The 12,615-nt window shown below is 40.5% G+C and overlaps 1 protein-coding gene and 1 long non-coding RNA gene across 3 annotated transcripts in view; one reads left to right on the top strand and one right to left on the bottom strand.

Moving 5' to 3' along the window:
- Window positions 1-523: 523 nt before the first annotated feature.
- Window positions 524-2,752, bottom strand: LOC145737486 (uncharacterized). Its single transcript, XM_081992190.1, has one exon. The coding sequence runs from the start codon at window positions 2,750-2,752 to the stop codon at window positions 524-526; it is 2,229 nt and encodes a 742-aa protein (XP_081848316.1).
- Window positions 2,753-5,094: 2,342 nt separating this feature from the next.
- Window positions 5,095-12,615, top strand: part of LOC145737507 (uncharacterized) — a 72,308-nt gene continuing 64,787 nt past the window's right edge. Inside the window, exons 1-5 of one of the 2 annotated variants that reach the window (XR_014180404.1) lie at window positions 5,095-5,632; window positions 5,753-5,912; window positions 5,960-6,344; window positions 6,581-6,867; window positions 7,011-7,310. This is a non-coding gene — a long non-coding RNA (uncharacterized LOC145737507). The remainder of the gene's footprint in view (window positions 5,633-5,752; window positions 5,913-5,959; window positions 6,345-6,580; window positions 6,868-7,010; window positions 7,311-12,615) is intronic. The other variant, XR_014180405.1, reaches the window with a different exon arrangement.

The following is a 12,615-nucleotide window of genomic DNA, read 5'->3' on the forward strand; positions in this document are numbered from 1 at the left end:
GCAATGCGGAAGAGTTCGGTTGATGTTTTTCCGGTCCACTTCCTGAGGTTATGCAGCCAAGATATTCTTCTCCTTCCTGGACCTCTTCTTCCATTGATTTTTCCCTGGATGATTGTCTGGAGTAAGGAGTACCTGGAGTCGTTTCTCATGATGTGGCCCAGATATTGCAGTTTTCGGATCTTGATGGTGTTAATAATTTCTTTTTGTTTATTCATCCTTCTTAGTACCTCTTCATTAGTGATATGTTCGGTCCATGATTCATTTCGCAGCATTTCGAAGGCTTCTATTTTCTTGGATGTGCTTTCATTGAGTGTCCAAGATTCCGTCCCGTATAAGAGGATAGAAAAGATGTAACATCTGAGAAGTCTCATTTTTGTTTCCAGTGTAAGATCATGGCTTCTGAAGAGTTTGCTCATTTTGTTGAAGGCGGCTGTGGCTTTGGCGATTCGTGATTTGATTTCTTGAGTTGCGTCCCAGTTCTCGTTTATACGTGTTCCCAGGTACGTGATGTGTGGTACTCTCTCTATTGGTTGGTTGTTGATGGATAACTGGATGTTGTCAATCTTGTTCTTGCTAATGACCATAATTTGGTCTTTTGTATGTTTATGTCCAAACCATATTCCTTACTAACTCTTGCTATTTTGTTGATAAGTTGTTGTAGTGCTTGTGGGCTATCTGCGAACACGATGGTGTCGTCCGCGTATCTTATATTACTCAATTTCTTCCCATTTATTGAGATGCCCTCCTCTTCTTCGTCGTCGAGCGCCTCTTTAAAAATCTGCTCGGAGTAGATGTTGAATAGCAGGGGTGAGAGTACACAGCCCTGCCTCACTCCTCGCATTATTTTGACGGCCTCAGTTGTTTCTCCGTCGACTCTTATTGTTGCCGACTGGCCCCAGTACAAGCTACTTATGATATTCAGGTCATTGGTATCGATCCCTGTCTTCTTTAATATTTCCATCATTTTGCCATGTTGAACCCGGTCAAATGCTTTGGCGTAGTCAATTAAACAACAGTAAACGTCAAGGTTAACGTCTCTGCATCTCTGGACAAGGACTTGGACAGCAAAGAGTGCTTCTCTGGTTCCCATCGCATTGACGAACCCGAACTGGTTTCGAGAGATTAGGTTCTCGCATCGATTGTATATTCTTTTATGGATGACTTTGAGAAAGGTTTTCAGCAGGTGGCTCATCAGACTTATCGTTCGATATTCTTCACATCGTTTTGCGCCTTGTTTCTTTGGCAGTGCAATGAACTCTGAGACTAGCCATTCTTGTGGTATTTTACCTGATTTGTAGATGTTGTTGAAAAGTTTGGTGATCTTCTTTAATCCATTTTCGTCTAGAAGTTTCAGGAACTCTGTCTGGATGTTGTCAGGTCCTGCTGCTTTTCCCTCCTTGCTCTGCTCTATAGCTGCCCTCACTTCTGATTCCATTATTTCTGGCCCACTCTGTGCGTTACTCCGGGGATCTGGGGGGCTCTCTCTATTATCCTCAAAGAGGTGCTCTACGTAATTAGTCCACATCTTCTTCTTCTCTTCTATGTCTACAATGATGTTTCCATTAGCGTCAACTAGTTTCCCTAAGTTTGTATTCCTTCTTTGTCCAGTGACTTCTTTCACCTTCCGGTGGACGTTAAAGTAGTCATATTTCAACTGCAGTGCTTCTATCTCCTCACAGTTCTCTTTCTGTTCCTTTTCTTTAGCCATTCGTATTTCGTTCCTTATGATGTTGTTTATCCTTTTGTATTCTATGGTGTTATTCTTGTTCAATCTTCTCTCTTCCATTAGGTTCAATATGTAATCTGTCATCCAGGTTTTCTTCCTTACTCTTTGTCCGTTTTCCCTTAGAATAGTGTTCTTAATGTGTTCCACTTTACTTTTCAGGTGATTCAAGTGTTCTTCTACTGAGCTATCTTCTGTTGTTTCTGCCATTGCTGCATTCAGCTCTTTCTCTACACATTCTTTGATCTTCCCGTTTTTCAGCTGTCTTAGGTTAACTTTTAATGGAGCAGCTTTCTTTATCTTCTTCATAACCACTTTGAATCTTCCGATAACTGGCACGTGGTCGGTTCGCATATCTGCTCCCGGGAAGGTTCTCATACTTAAGCAGCTGTTTCTGTACCGCTTGTTGACTAGTACGTAGTCTATTTGATTCCTGACTATTCTCCCAGGTTTATCAAGGGGCGATCTCCATGTGTATAAACGCCTCGGTGGTTGTTTGAACTGTGTGTTGAGGACTACAAGGCCGTGTTCGTCTGTAAATTTTTCGAGCATATCTCCTCTCTCATTCCTCTCTCCCAAACCGAAAGACCCGATGAGCTCGGTTTTTTCTCCAGCTCCCAACTTTGCGTTAAAGTCCCCCATGATGATGTTAACTTCTTTTTTGGGTAGCCTCTCGAGTATTTGGGCGACATTCCTGTATAATTCTTCAATTTCCCCTTCATCTTTATCTGCAGTGGGGGCATAAATCTGGATGATGATTAGATTTACTGGTCGGGCGTTAATCTGTATTAGAAGGACTCTTTCTGAGAATGGGACAAAGTTCATGACACTCTGCGCTATCTCCTTGGTGACAACAATGCCCACCCCATTCAGAAACTTACCATCCTGTGTTCCTGCATAGTACACTCTGTGTTCGTCCACATCCACCGAACCCACTCCCGGCCACCTCTTCTCGCTAATTCCCATGATGTTTACTTTCATTATTCTCATTTCTTTTGTTGCGTTGTTGATATTTCCAGCCTGTGCCATCGTTTTAAACATTCCAAGTACCAATCCTTATCTCCCTGTTCACTTTCATTACACTGCTCAAAACATTTCCTCCCGGAGATCCGATCGAGGAACTATTCCGGACTTGTTTTGTTGTGAGCCTTGCCATGATGATTTTTACTAGGACTTATCCATTCTGGATCTTTAATGAGGTGGTTTGTCCAAAATTCTTCCTCATCCTTATGTCGTTGATTACTTGATTGTAATTCATCCGCCTTTGGGGCCGATTTCTCAACCCCAGGACAATAGGGTGCCCTTACTCTTGTCGGCTCATCCACCCGAAGCTGTTGGCTGACAAGAGGGGATTACTTATACCGGTAATCACTCGGTCGACAGGGCCTCGTTAGTTGTCTAGCAGGGTGCACCACGTGCAGGTGAGGTTGTCAGTTGGTTAGGCTTTTACATTGTTCTGCCTACCCCTTACACCCCATTTTAATTCTAGTATGTCCTTATCTTTATTCTGCAATTCTCCTATGTCTAACGTTGATATCGTAAAAGTGGGTATATCATCTAATTCATCTAATTCGGCTTCGCTCCACCCTGCCACCGGGTTCCGTGATAGACAGTCCGCATCTTGGTGCTTACTGCCCTTTTGTAGACTACCGTGTAGTCAAATTCTGCCAACTTGAGTGCCCAACGTGCTAATCTTCTTGAGTGATCTTTCACATTGTGAATCCAACATAATGCGTGATGATCTGTTACGATTTTTACAGGGTGTCCATAGATTAGATGCCTTAGGTAGGTCATCCCCCAGACTGCTGCTAATAGCTCCAGCTCGCTGATCGAATAGTTCTTCTCAGCTTTTGACAAGGCCCGGCTTATATAGGCTATTGGGTGGTCTTGACCGTCACTGCCTTCTTGGAGCAGAATTGCCCCTATCCCGTCTATACAGGCGTCCGTGTGCATTGTACATCCCACATTAGGATTATAATGTTTTAATACTGGGGATGACGTAAGTTTTCTTTCAGCAGCTCAAATGCTTTCACCTGATCTTCACCCCAGCAGAATTTGTTCTTTTTGTGGCCTCATGTAAGGGCCGTGCCTACTAAGGACTACCGCGTAGTCCTTTATAAATTTCCTATAAAAATTGCATAATCCCAAAAAGCTTTGTAGGTCCTTTGTTTCTTTGGTGTGGGGAATTGCTTAATCACCTGCAAGTTTTTCATCCTCTGGGCTTATTCCTTCTTTGCTTACTGTGTAGCCCAAAATCCTTATCTTTTCCTGCAAATATTCGCATTTACTCGGTTTTAAGGTCAGATTGGCTTCTCTCATTTTCTGGAACACTTTTTGTAATTTTGCTAAGTGTTCCTCTAAGTTTTCTGAATAAATAATAATATTATCTAGATATATTAGTATGTCCTTCCACTTTAAGTCCCTAAATATCTTATCTGCAAGTTGTTGGAAGGTTGCTGGTGCATTGCATAGACCAAAGCTTAACACGTTGAATTCGTATGATCCATGTCCCTGTGCCGTGAAAGCCGTGTATTGTTTGGACGACTCTTCTATAGGAATCTGCCAGTAACCCGAGAACATGTCCAAAGTTGTAAAATACTTGGCATTTCCCATGTATGTGAGAATGTCATCGATTTGTGGTATCGGGTAACACGACTTTTTGGTGACCGGGTTTATAGTTCTTTTGTAATCCACGCAGAACCTCGTGGTACCATCTTTCTTTTTCACCAGTACAACGGGGCTTGCCCACGGCGAGTGGCATGGTCTTATTACTCCGCAATTGAGCATTTCTTTTATTTGTGTGTCAATGATTTCTCGCTCGGATTGTGAGACTCTATAAGGGCGGCATTTCACTGGTTTATCTTCTGTTACTTCTATTTTGTGCTCTATTAGTTGTGTTTTGCCCATATATTTTGGTGACTTGCAAAACACGTCCCCATATTCAACCAGTAGATTCTCTAGTTCTTTTTTGAACTGCTTATCCGTAATGTGGTCCAGTTTGTGGTCTTCTAATGTCACTACTTCTTCGTCTATTCTCTGTGTTGTAAAGAGTGCTGTGGTGCTCAAAACCACTGGGCTCCTCTAGCCGTGCCACCGTTGTGTCTTTGTAAATAACCCTTCTAGTTGGCCCTATGTTCTTGAGGGTCACGGATATAGAGTTTTCGCCTATTTTTATGTTGCATAGTAGGTTGTTGCGTACTAGCCATCCCTCGTTTTGTACTACCCTCATATCTGTAGACATGGGTATTTCTGGTGCAATTTCGATCGGTTTTTCCTCTCCTGGCTTCAGGGTGTAATCTTCCTTTTGCTTTTAACTTAATTATCAAGTGGTCATCGTTTTCTATATAGTTCGGCAGGGTGTTCCAGGAGCTGGTTACTTGTGTCCTGACCTTTCTTGGTCGGGGTACTTTATTCTTTGAAACCAGCACTGCCACACTTGTTTCCTTGAATGCCTCATATAGAAAGCTTTTCAGCTTCTCCCAATCTGACTCGCTGTTTGCGGATGTCAGTCTAGGTATAGCCACCTTACTTATTTTATTTTGTATTGCCCACTCTTTCAACTTTCTACAGCAATGTTGGAGCGTATCCGAAGGGATATATTCGCTACCCTCTTCTTTTACTGTCATCTGTAGGGTATGCCTGTTTTTCTTAAACAAACTGACCATGCTCCCTATGGGTAGTTTTCCGTGTTGTAATCTGCCAAATGGTCCCTGATGGCTTTTCCCACTCCTCTGTCTTTACTGGGAGTTGAAGAGACTGCAAAGGCCCATGCAGTGCTGCTTGGGAGACTGAAGATGGACCCCGGCATTTCCTGGACCACCTCTGTCCAGCTTCGTGTTATGCCTGTTTTTTTGGGTGCAGGATTTCGCTTTCCTTCGAGCGTTAGCACCAAGTCTTGATTTAAGGTGAGTGTATTAGATACTAAGCAAATTGCTGCCTGCATTTCTCTTAAGAATTCCACACCTAAAATGAGGGGTTGTGGTGTATTCTCTAATATTGTTGCTCTAATTTCTAACTTTTTTCAAGTAGTTCCCTCTGAGCTCCAGTGATGCCATCGTTTCGCCTAGACTTCTTACTTTCTGGCCGCCTGCTGTCACAAGCAACGTGGGTGGATCTCTAACTCTATGTTTTTTGTTGACTAGGAGATGGCTTATCACATTTAGCTCTGCGCCTGTGTCGATGATCGCCGGTACGTAACAGTCGTTTACAACAGCATTAATATACAGTATTTTGTAGCACGTCGGGCCCCGAGTGGAGAGGGTGACGGGGCTTAGTTTTGCCACCCCCTGGAGTTTGGGTGTTGCTGTCTACTTCTGCAAACAGCAGCGAAGTGGCCTATTCTGCCGCAAGTTGTAGCATCTAGGCCTATTATCGTACGTTCTGGTAGATTGGGTACTGTCTTCCAGGATTACTGGCCTGGTTCGTGCCATAGCCTTTCCTGGGTGGTGGAGGGGTTCTATCCTGGCGGGAATTGTAAAAGGGTGGCTATCTTTGCCCTAATTGCCCATAGTCTTTCCTAGGCGGCGGCGGAGTTCTGTACGAACGGGTATGTTCAAATGGAGGTTGTCTTTGCGCTATTGGCACATACGCCTCCTCTTCTGTTTGACGCTGTGGTCTGAAGGTAAGTGGCGCGGTGCACTCTTCAGGAGCGTTGTCAATAGTGGCGCAAAGTTTTTTGACCTCGTCCAAATTTCTTGGTGGGTTATTGAGAAAATTTGTCAGCCAGTAGTATTTGGCTCTTGGTATGTCCCTTAACCCATTCTGAAAGATATCTAAGAATTCATCGAGGTCCAGGTTTTCCCTGTATTCCTCGTATAGTACCCGTAAATCGTAGAAAAATTTTTTTGTCTGTTCTAGGTCCCTTTGTTTCCTTTGCTTCACCTTTGCCAGTAGATGGCGACTGTGATTACCGTCGCTAAATTCTGTTCTAAATGCCTGACAGATGTGTAGCCAATTGCTTTCGGGGTATGCTGCCTTATACTCTCTATACCAAATGTTTGCAGCCCCCTGCAGGTACGAGTGGAAGTATAGGATTTTTAGGGCATCGTCCCAACTATTGGCCACCGCTGTCCGTTCATACGTGCCGATAAATTGGGGAGCTGAATCGCTACCCGGGTTAAATGTCGGCGGGCTGATAAATTGAGGTAATGCGGGTGTTTTTTCTCCTGCCTCTACAGTTGAAATGGTAATGTCCGCCATTTCCTTGATCTCTTCTTTGCCTTCTAATGCTTTATCTCCTTTTTCAGGGGTGTATTTGTGTTCCTGTCTCTATCACCGTATTTTCCAGATCGTTTTCTGGTTCTTGTGGCTGCTCAGTGTCTTCCCTTCTTGTATTTACAAGCGTAAGGGTTAGGTAATCTGTTTCTTGCATCCAAGGGTCTCCTACGCTTGAGCTCCTGTGCCTTGGTTGAAAGGGGCTGCTAGGATTTGCTGATCTCAAGTTGTACGCTTTTCTCATTCCTGTTAGGGCGTACGGCTTGGTTTGGCCACAGATATGGAGATCAGTAGCCCCGGGATTCAACAAGGCGCCTCCACCATGTCACGTTTTGGGGGTAGCGTAGGAAGAGAAACAACAATCGTAGCTCAAGTATGTGGTCTTTATTTATTACTTGGATTACAATGAATAGATCTTACCCCCAGACTAGGAGGGCCGCTAGCACAGCCGCTGGCGGGACGAGCATGGAACACTCTCTGAGAGGGGGTGTGTAGATGCGTGGGTGTGGGGGAATGGGCCGTAAGGCCTTCTGAAGTGCCGCCAAGCGGTACCCTCTCGATACGAGCTGGGTACCCCTATGCCGGCACGCCCAAAGGATTTACTTAAGGCCCTGCAAGCCCTCTTGAAGTGTCGCCAAGCGAAACCCTCTCGATACGAGCTGGGAACCCCTTTGACCGACACGCCCAAAGGGACTACTTCAGGTACTGATAGGTTCAAGAGTTCGGACGGTCACCTCAGGGTTGCGTAAGAACTCTCGTCTTTTCAGCCTGGATTTCCAAGAAGGTATCGAGCCGTCCGGGCACTAGAAAGTTCGGACTGATGCTCGATAGACCGACCCAGAGACCAGTAATCTTCGATGGCTTGAGACGCTGATTAAATACCCACATCGTGACCCCAATTTGCCGGTCTTGCTGATTCAGACAGTGCACTAGGGGAGACCGGGGCCCGACTAGGTAACGGAACATAGTGCACTTTATGTTATTCGTGACAATATTAAGTACAGCTTCTAAGCATTGTCGTTTCACCTTATTTGTTTCTATGTATTCTGATGGTTGCCTGTTGGCCTTCGTCTTTTAGTCAATGTACTTTTCAGGCATGGAGTTTTTGCTTCACTTACATGACTGACAAATGCTTTTGAAGTGGTAGGTTCCTAAAAACAGGTTATATAACTATATTATAAATAACCTCAATAATAGCAATGTATTGCGCTTGTACATATGCATGTATACATATAAACATGTAAGTAAGTGCTTGAACAATAAGAAGAAAGGAACATTGGTCAAGCTCACTATTTACAGTGATAATTTCTGACAAGCCTGTCTTTGTTAGCAGCGTGCTTGATCAATGTTTCTCTCTGATTCAATTACCAATGTCCAATCCAGAAATTTCCACCCTGTACATATATGCATGTTGGGTTCTTCTTCTTATGAAGCACTTTTTAAAAAAAATTATTTATTTCAAGAAATCACTTAATTATATTGGAATAATAAAATAATGGTACTATTAACTACTTATGCAAAAGTTTATATTAATAGACGCGATTTTACACTACACCTCTAATTTATAATATTAGCCTATGCTGACACAGCTTGATTGCACAATTTACTATAGCTATGGTTTTGTAATTGGAAACACGATTTCCGTTTAGCTGACTTGGCAATCTTATGGGTCAGTGTCCGTCTCTGGTGGGTGACCATGATATAACAGCTCCCCTTTTTAGGAAAAAGTTGTAGCCATGCAACAACTTTTATGGGTTAGCTTGAAGTTCCAAGGATTCATCAAAAGATGGTTCTGGGTGGATACTAGTCCTTCTTCTTGGTAATAGCTTCTTCCATTGGGTTTGTTTAAACTCGCTGCGTTCAGATCTTGGAGATGGCGGTGGTCCACTGTTTCCGGTTAGGCAAAGTTTTAGGGTACTTCTTTTTCCTGCATTTGCATAAGATGAGTACAACAAGAATTAATACAATAATTACAATTGAAGCGGTGGTAAACCAATGATAATGTTTAGTGACAAAAGGTTCTTGAATGATTTGTCCAATTCTTCCGAGTATTGGTTTAATCTGTGTTGAGCCACGCTTAAATCGTCGTAATTGATTTGGCTTAATTTTAAAGGCTTCAAATCAGGGACATTGTATCGTTCTGGTAAATGGTTACAGCATTCGTAGGGGATCTTAACAGGATGGCTTTGATATGTAATGTTTTTGAAGTTTGAACGAGATATTTCGAATGGATTCTGGTACTTCCAATGAAGGCATTGCAATTAGGTTGGAGTTTGATGATTGAATTCGTCTTCAGTATCTGCGACTCTGGATTTCGGTTTCCGCATCTTACAGTGACAGGTAGTGGTTCGGAGATTGTTACTAACCATAAGTTGTAGTCAATTTCTTGAACGTTGTAGTCTGTAGCGGCTAGATTGATGTTTGGCATGTCCTTGGAAGAATTTCTGTTGCCGTAACAGTTGTGCTTCACATATAGCATCGCTGTCAATTGGATACTGGAGTATGTTTGAGCAAATTTTCAGTCTTGTCTGAAGGTTTTTACAGCTTTCTAAATTTTGAAGTGATACGTACAATAAAGAATCATCATCTCTCGCGATATATCTTTGCGTTGTTGGAAGAATGTGAAAGAAACCTGTACGATTATCCAAAATTGGGATGGGAAATGTTTATAAAGTGTATAGGTTTCAGGTTCTACTAAGGGTATAAGAAGAACGAATACAACTTGATTTTCGGATTGATAGGCTTCTAACTCAATTATATCAAGATACTTAGCAACACTTGAAGTATAAGTTGGTAAGGGAAAATTATTTCTAGTTAAAGTTCTTGAAATTTCGCTGGAGAGAAGTGATTAAATCGATAGGAGTGATTATTGAGCTGTGCAAGATTCTTAAACGAGCAAAAGTGATGGCATTTAAAATATCATCAAGATAGTTTTCCAAAAATACATAGCTTTCCATTAATGATTGGCAAAAATTCAATACTTTTACTTGTGGCCTCATAAAAAGCTACATCATCGGAAATTCTGTTTAGTGGCATTCTGAATTGTTACAATGTTTTCGTTGAAATTTGTCTCGTCTATCTGAAATTGCTGAATAGTAGAATTAAAGTTTCTTAGAACGGAACTTGTAACCGATATTTGGTTCTTAAGTAATTGTTCTATTTCACGTTCGTCGCGTGAACTTTATTAATGCATTCATTAAAATATTCGCCATCAGCGTAATCCAAGTTTCCGGTAATAGATTTAAAAATACTACCTATGCCATTGACTAAACCTCGTTTACTACGAAAAGCGTAATTGTTTGTATCAGCTAGAATTTCTTTATATTTTGTGTTCTACTGATGGTTGCAGTTTGTCTGATAAGACTAACATGATGTTGAATTTCAACTTTAAATGATGGTCATACGAGGTGAAGGATCGTCAAACAATGTTATTAATTTATCGAGTATCTTATTATTGTCACGTATAGTATTCGAATCTCTTGAAGGTCTTTGTATACAAGAAGCGTCCATTTGTCATTTGATATTTTGACTGTACCTGCTTCATGGTAAATATTCCTATCGTATTATTAATTGGTGATATGTTGAATTGAGCGATGACTTGCGATGTAATTCCGAGGAATCTGGAAAGAAAAACTAATCATAGAATGGTTTCATTCTGTCAAAGTTTATTTTTGAAAGTGAATTAGTATCTAAATTTCTAACTTTAGCTGATGTTTCATAAACTTCAATAATTTCGAACGGACCATTAAATTTATTATGGGACTTGTCTTAATTTGAGATTCTTTTACATACACTTTATCACCCTACTTTATATCAGGGACATTTCTGGTTATTAAATTATCGAATCTCACCTTAGCTTTTTCTTTTTGCGCGATTGATCTTGATCTTGCTATTTTGTAATAGTGTTCCATACGATTATTTAGATCTCGAATGTATTTTGAGATTAGTTCTTTTTGATTGTAAGTGTTTCAGGGAGGTCTAATAGACGTATGTCCGAATAATAATTCGTAAGGACTGAAACCATGAGTTTTATTTTTTGTGTGTTATAAGAAATTACAGCATATGGAAGAATATTAAAAGCATGTTCATCGGGATGTTTCTGTTTTGTGGATATTATCATTTCATTTAATGTAGCATGAGATCTTTCTAACGAACCGTTAGATTGAGGATGACTAACGCTTGAAAAAGTTAATTTTATTTCAAAAAGACGGCAAAGGTCTCTTAAGAGGACGTTATCAAATTCTCTGCCACGATCACAATGTATTCTTAAAGGAGTTCCATAGTGTTGGAAAAATACTAATAAAGTATTCGCAACATTTGAAGCTTTCTTATCAGATAGAGGATAAGCTTGAGTGAATTTTGTTAATTTCATCACGAATGGTCAGGTGCGTAATTGCGAGTAGGGATATTCAAACAGATCGATGTTAATTCGTTCAAAAGGTGTTTTGGTGTCTCTGTGACGACTAAAGGTGTACTAAGAATTTTTCCTACAAATTTTCACTTTTTGACAAATTTTCGGCAACTTTTAATTAACTTTTCGACATCCTTGGTTAAACCTGGCCAATTATATTTTTCTTTAATTCGCTTAATAGTTTCATTTATACCTCGATGTAAGTTGTTTTTTTCCACTATGGTATTTGCTCCAAAATGATTGGAATTTGGTCATCGTCTGGGGTTCTGACAATATTTTGGCATATTTTCAATGAACATCTTTGTCGGCCAAAATAAAACATAGAATTTCAGTTATAGGTAACTGTAAATTATTTTCTATACAATATGTTTTATTAGGTTCAAATTTTCACGATCTTTATATAAAGTTAAAAAGAGAAATTGGAACTACGGAGTCATTATCGTAAGGTAGTGGTATTATGAAATATTTACGATCTTTGAACACTTTTACTAGAAACAATATAATCGTTTTAGATTGAAAATCGAAATCTTTTCTAGTATATCGTCAATGATTTCTCATGCAGTTCTTCGAGTTTATTTCGGCCAAAAGAATGTAACGATGTTTTTGTGAGATTTATCTAAAAGTTGTAAATTAGATATTCTATTTTTGAGTAGTCATTCATAGATGTGGTTTTATATAAATGCGTAAATGTATGTATTCGTTCGTTATTCTTCTTCGACATTCATAAAACTGTTGTCTTCAAAAGGTGGATCTTCATTATTAATAGATGGTCCAGCTTCTTCGTTTAAAGCAAAATTTCGAACTTTTGAGTGAAATTTCACACATTCTTGAAAATGAGTAACTCTTATTCTTGATAATGCATCAGCGTTGTTATTGATTCTTCCGGGTTTGTAGTCGATTTTATAATCATATTCCTCTAACTTTAGACGCCAACGTGCTAAGGCGACTTCCGGGGTCTTTAATGGAAAAGAGCCATGTTAAAGGACGATGATCGGTAATGAGAATGAATTTACGACCAAAAGATATGGACGAAAATGTTTTACTGCCCATTACAATTGCGAGGAGTTCTCTTTCAATTGTGGAATATTTTGTTTCAGCACTACATAGAGTTCTTGAGGCGTAAGCAATTGGTAAATCTTTTCCAACAGACCTTGGGATAAAACGGCAACCTATCGCAAAGGAGCTTGCGTCTGTTGTAAGCAAAAAATGTTTCGGTCAAAATTGGGATAATCAAAATGGGATTTGAAGTTAAAGCTTTTCTCAATGT

The sequence above is a fragment of the Ips typographus genome, linkage group LG14 (genome assembly GCF_016097725.1).
Source record: "Ips typographus isolate SLU linkage group LG14, UJ_Ityp_2.0, whole genome shotgun sequence".
Lineage (NCBI taxonomy): Eukaryota > Metazoa > Arthropoda > Insecta > Coleoptera > Curculionidae > Ips > Ips typographus.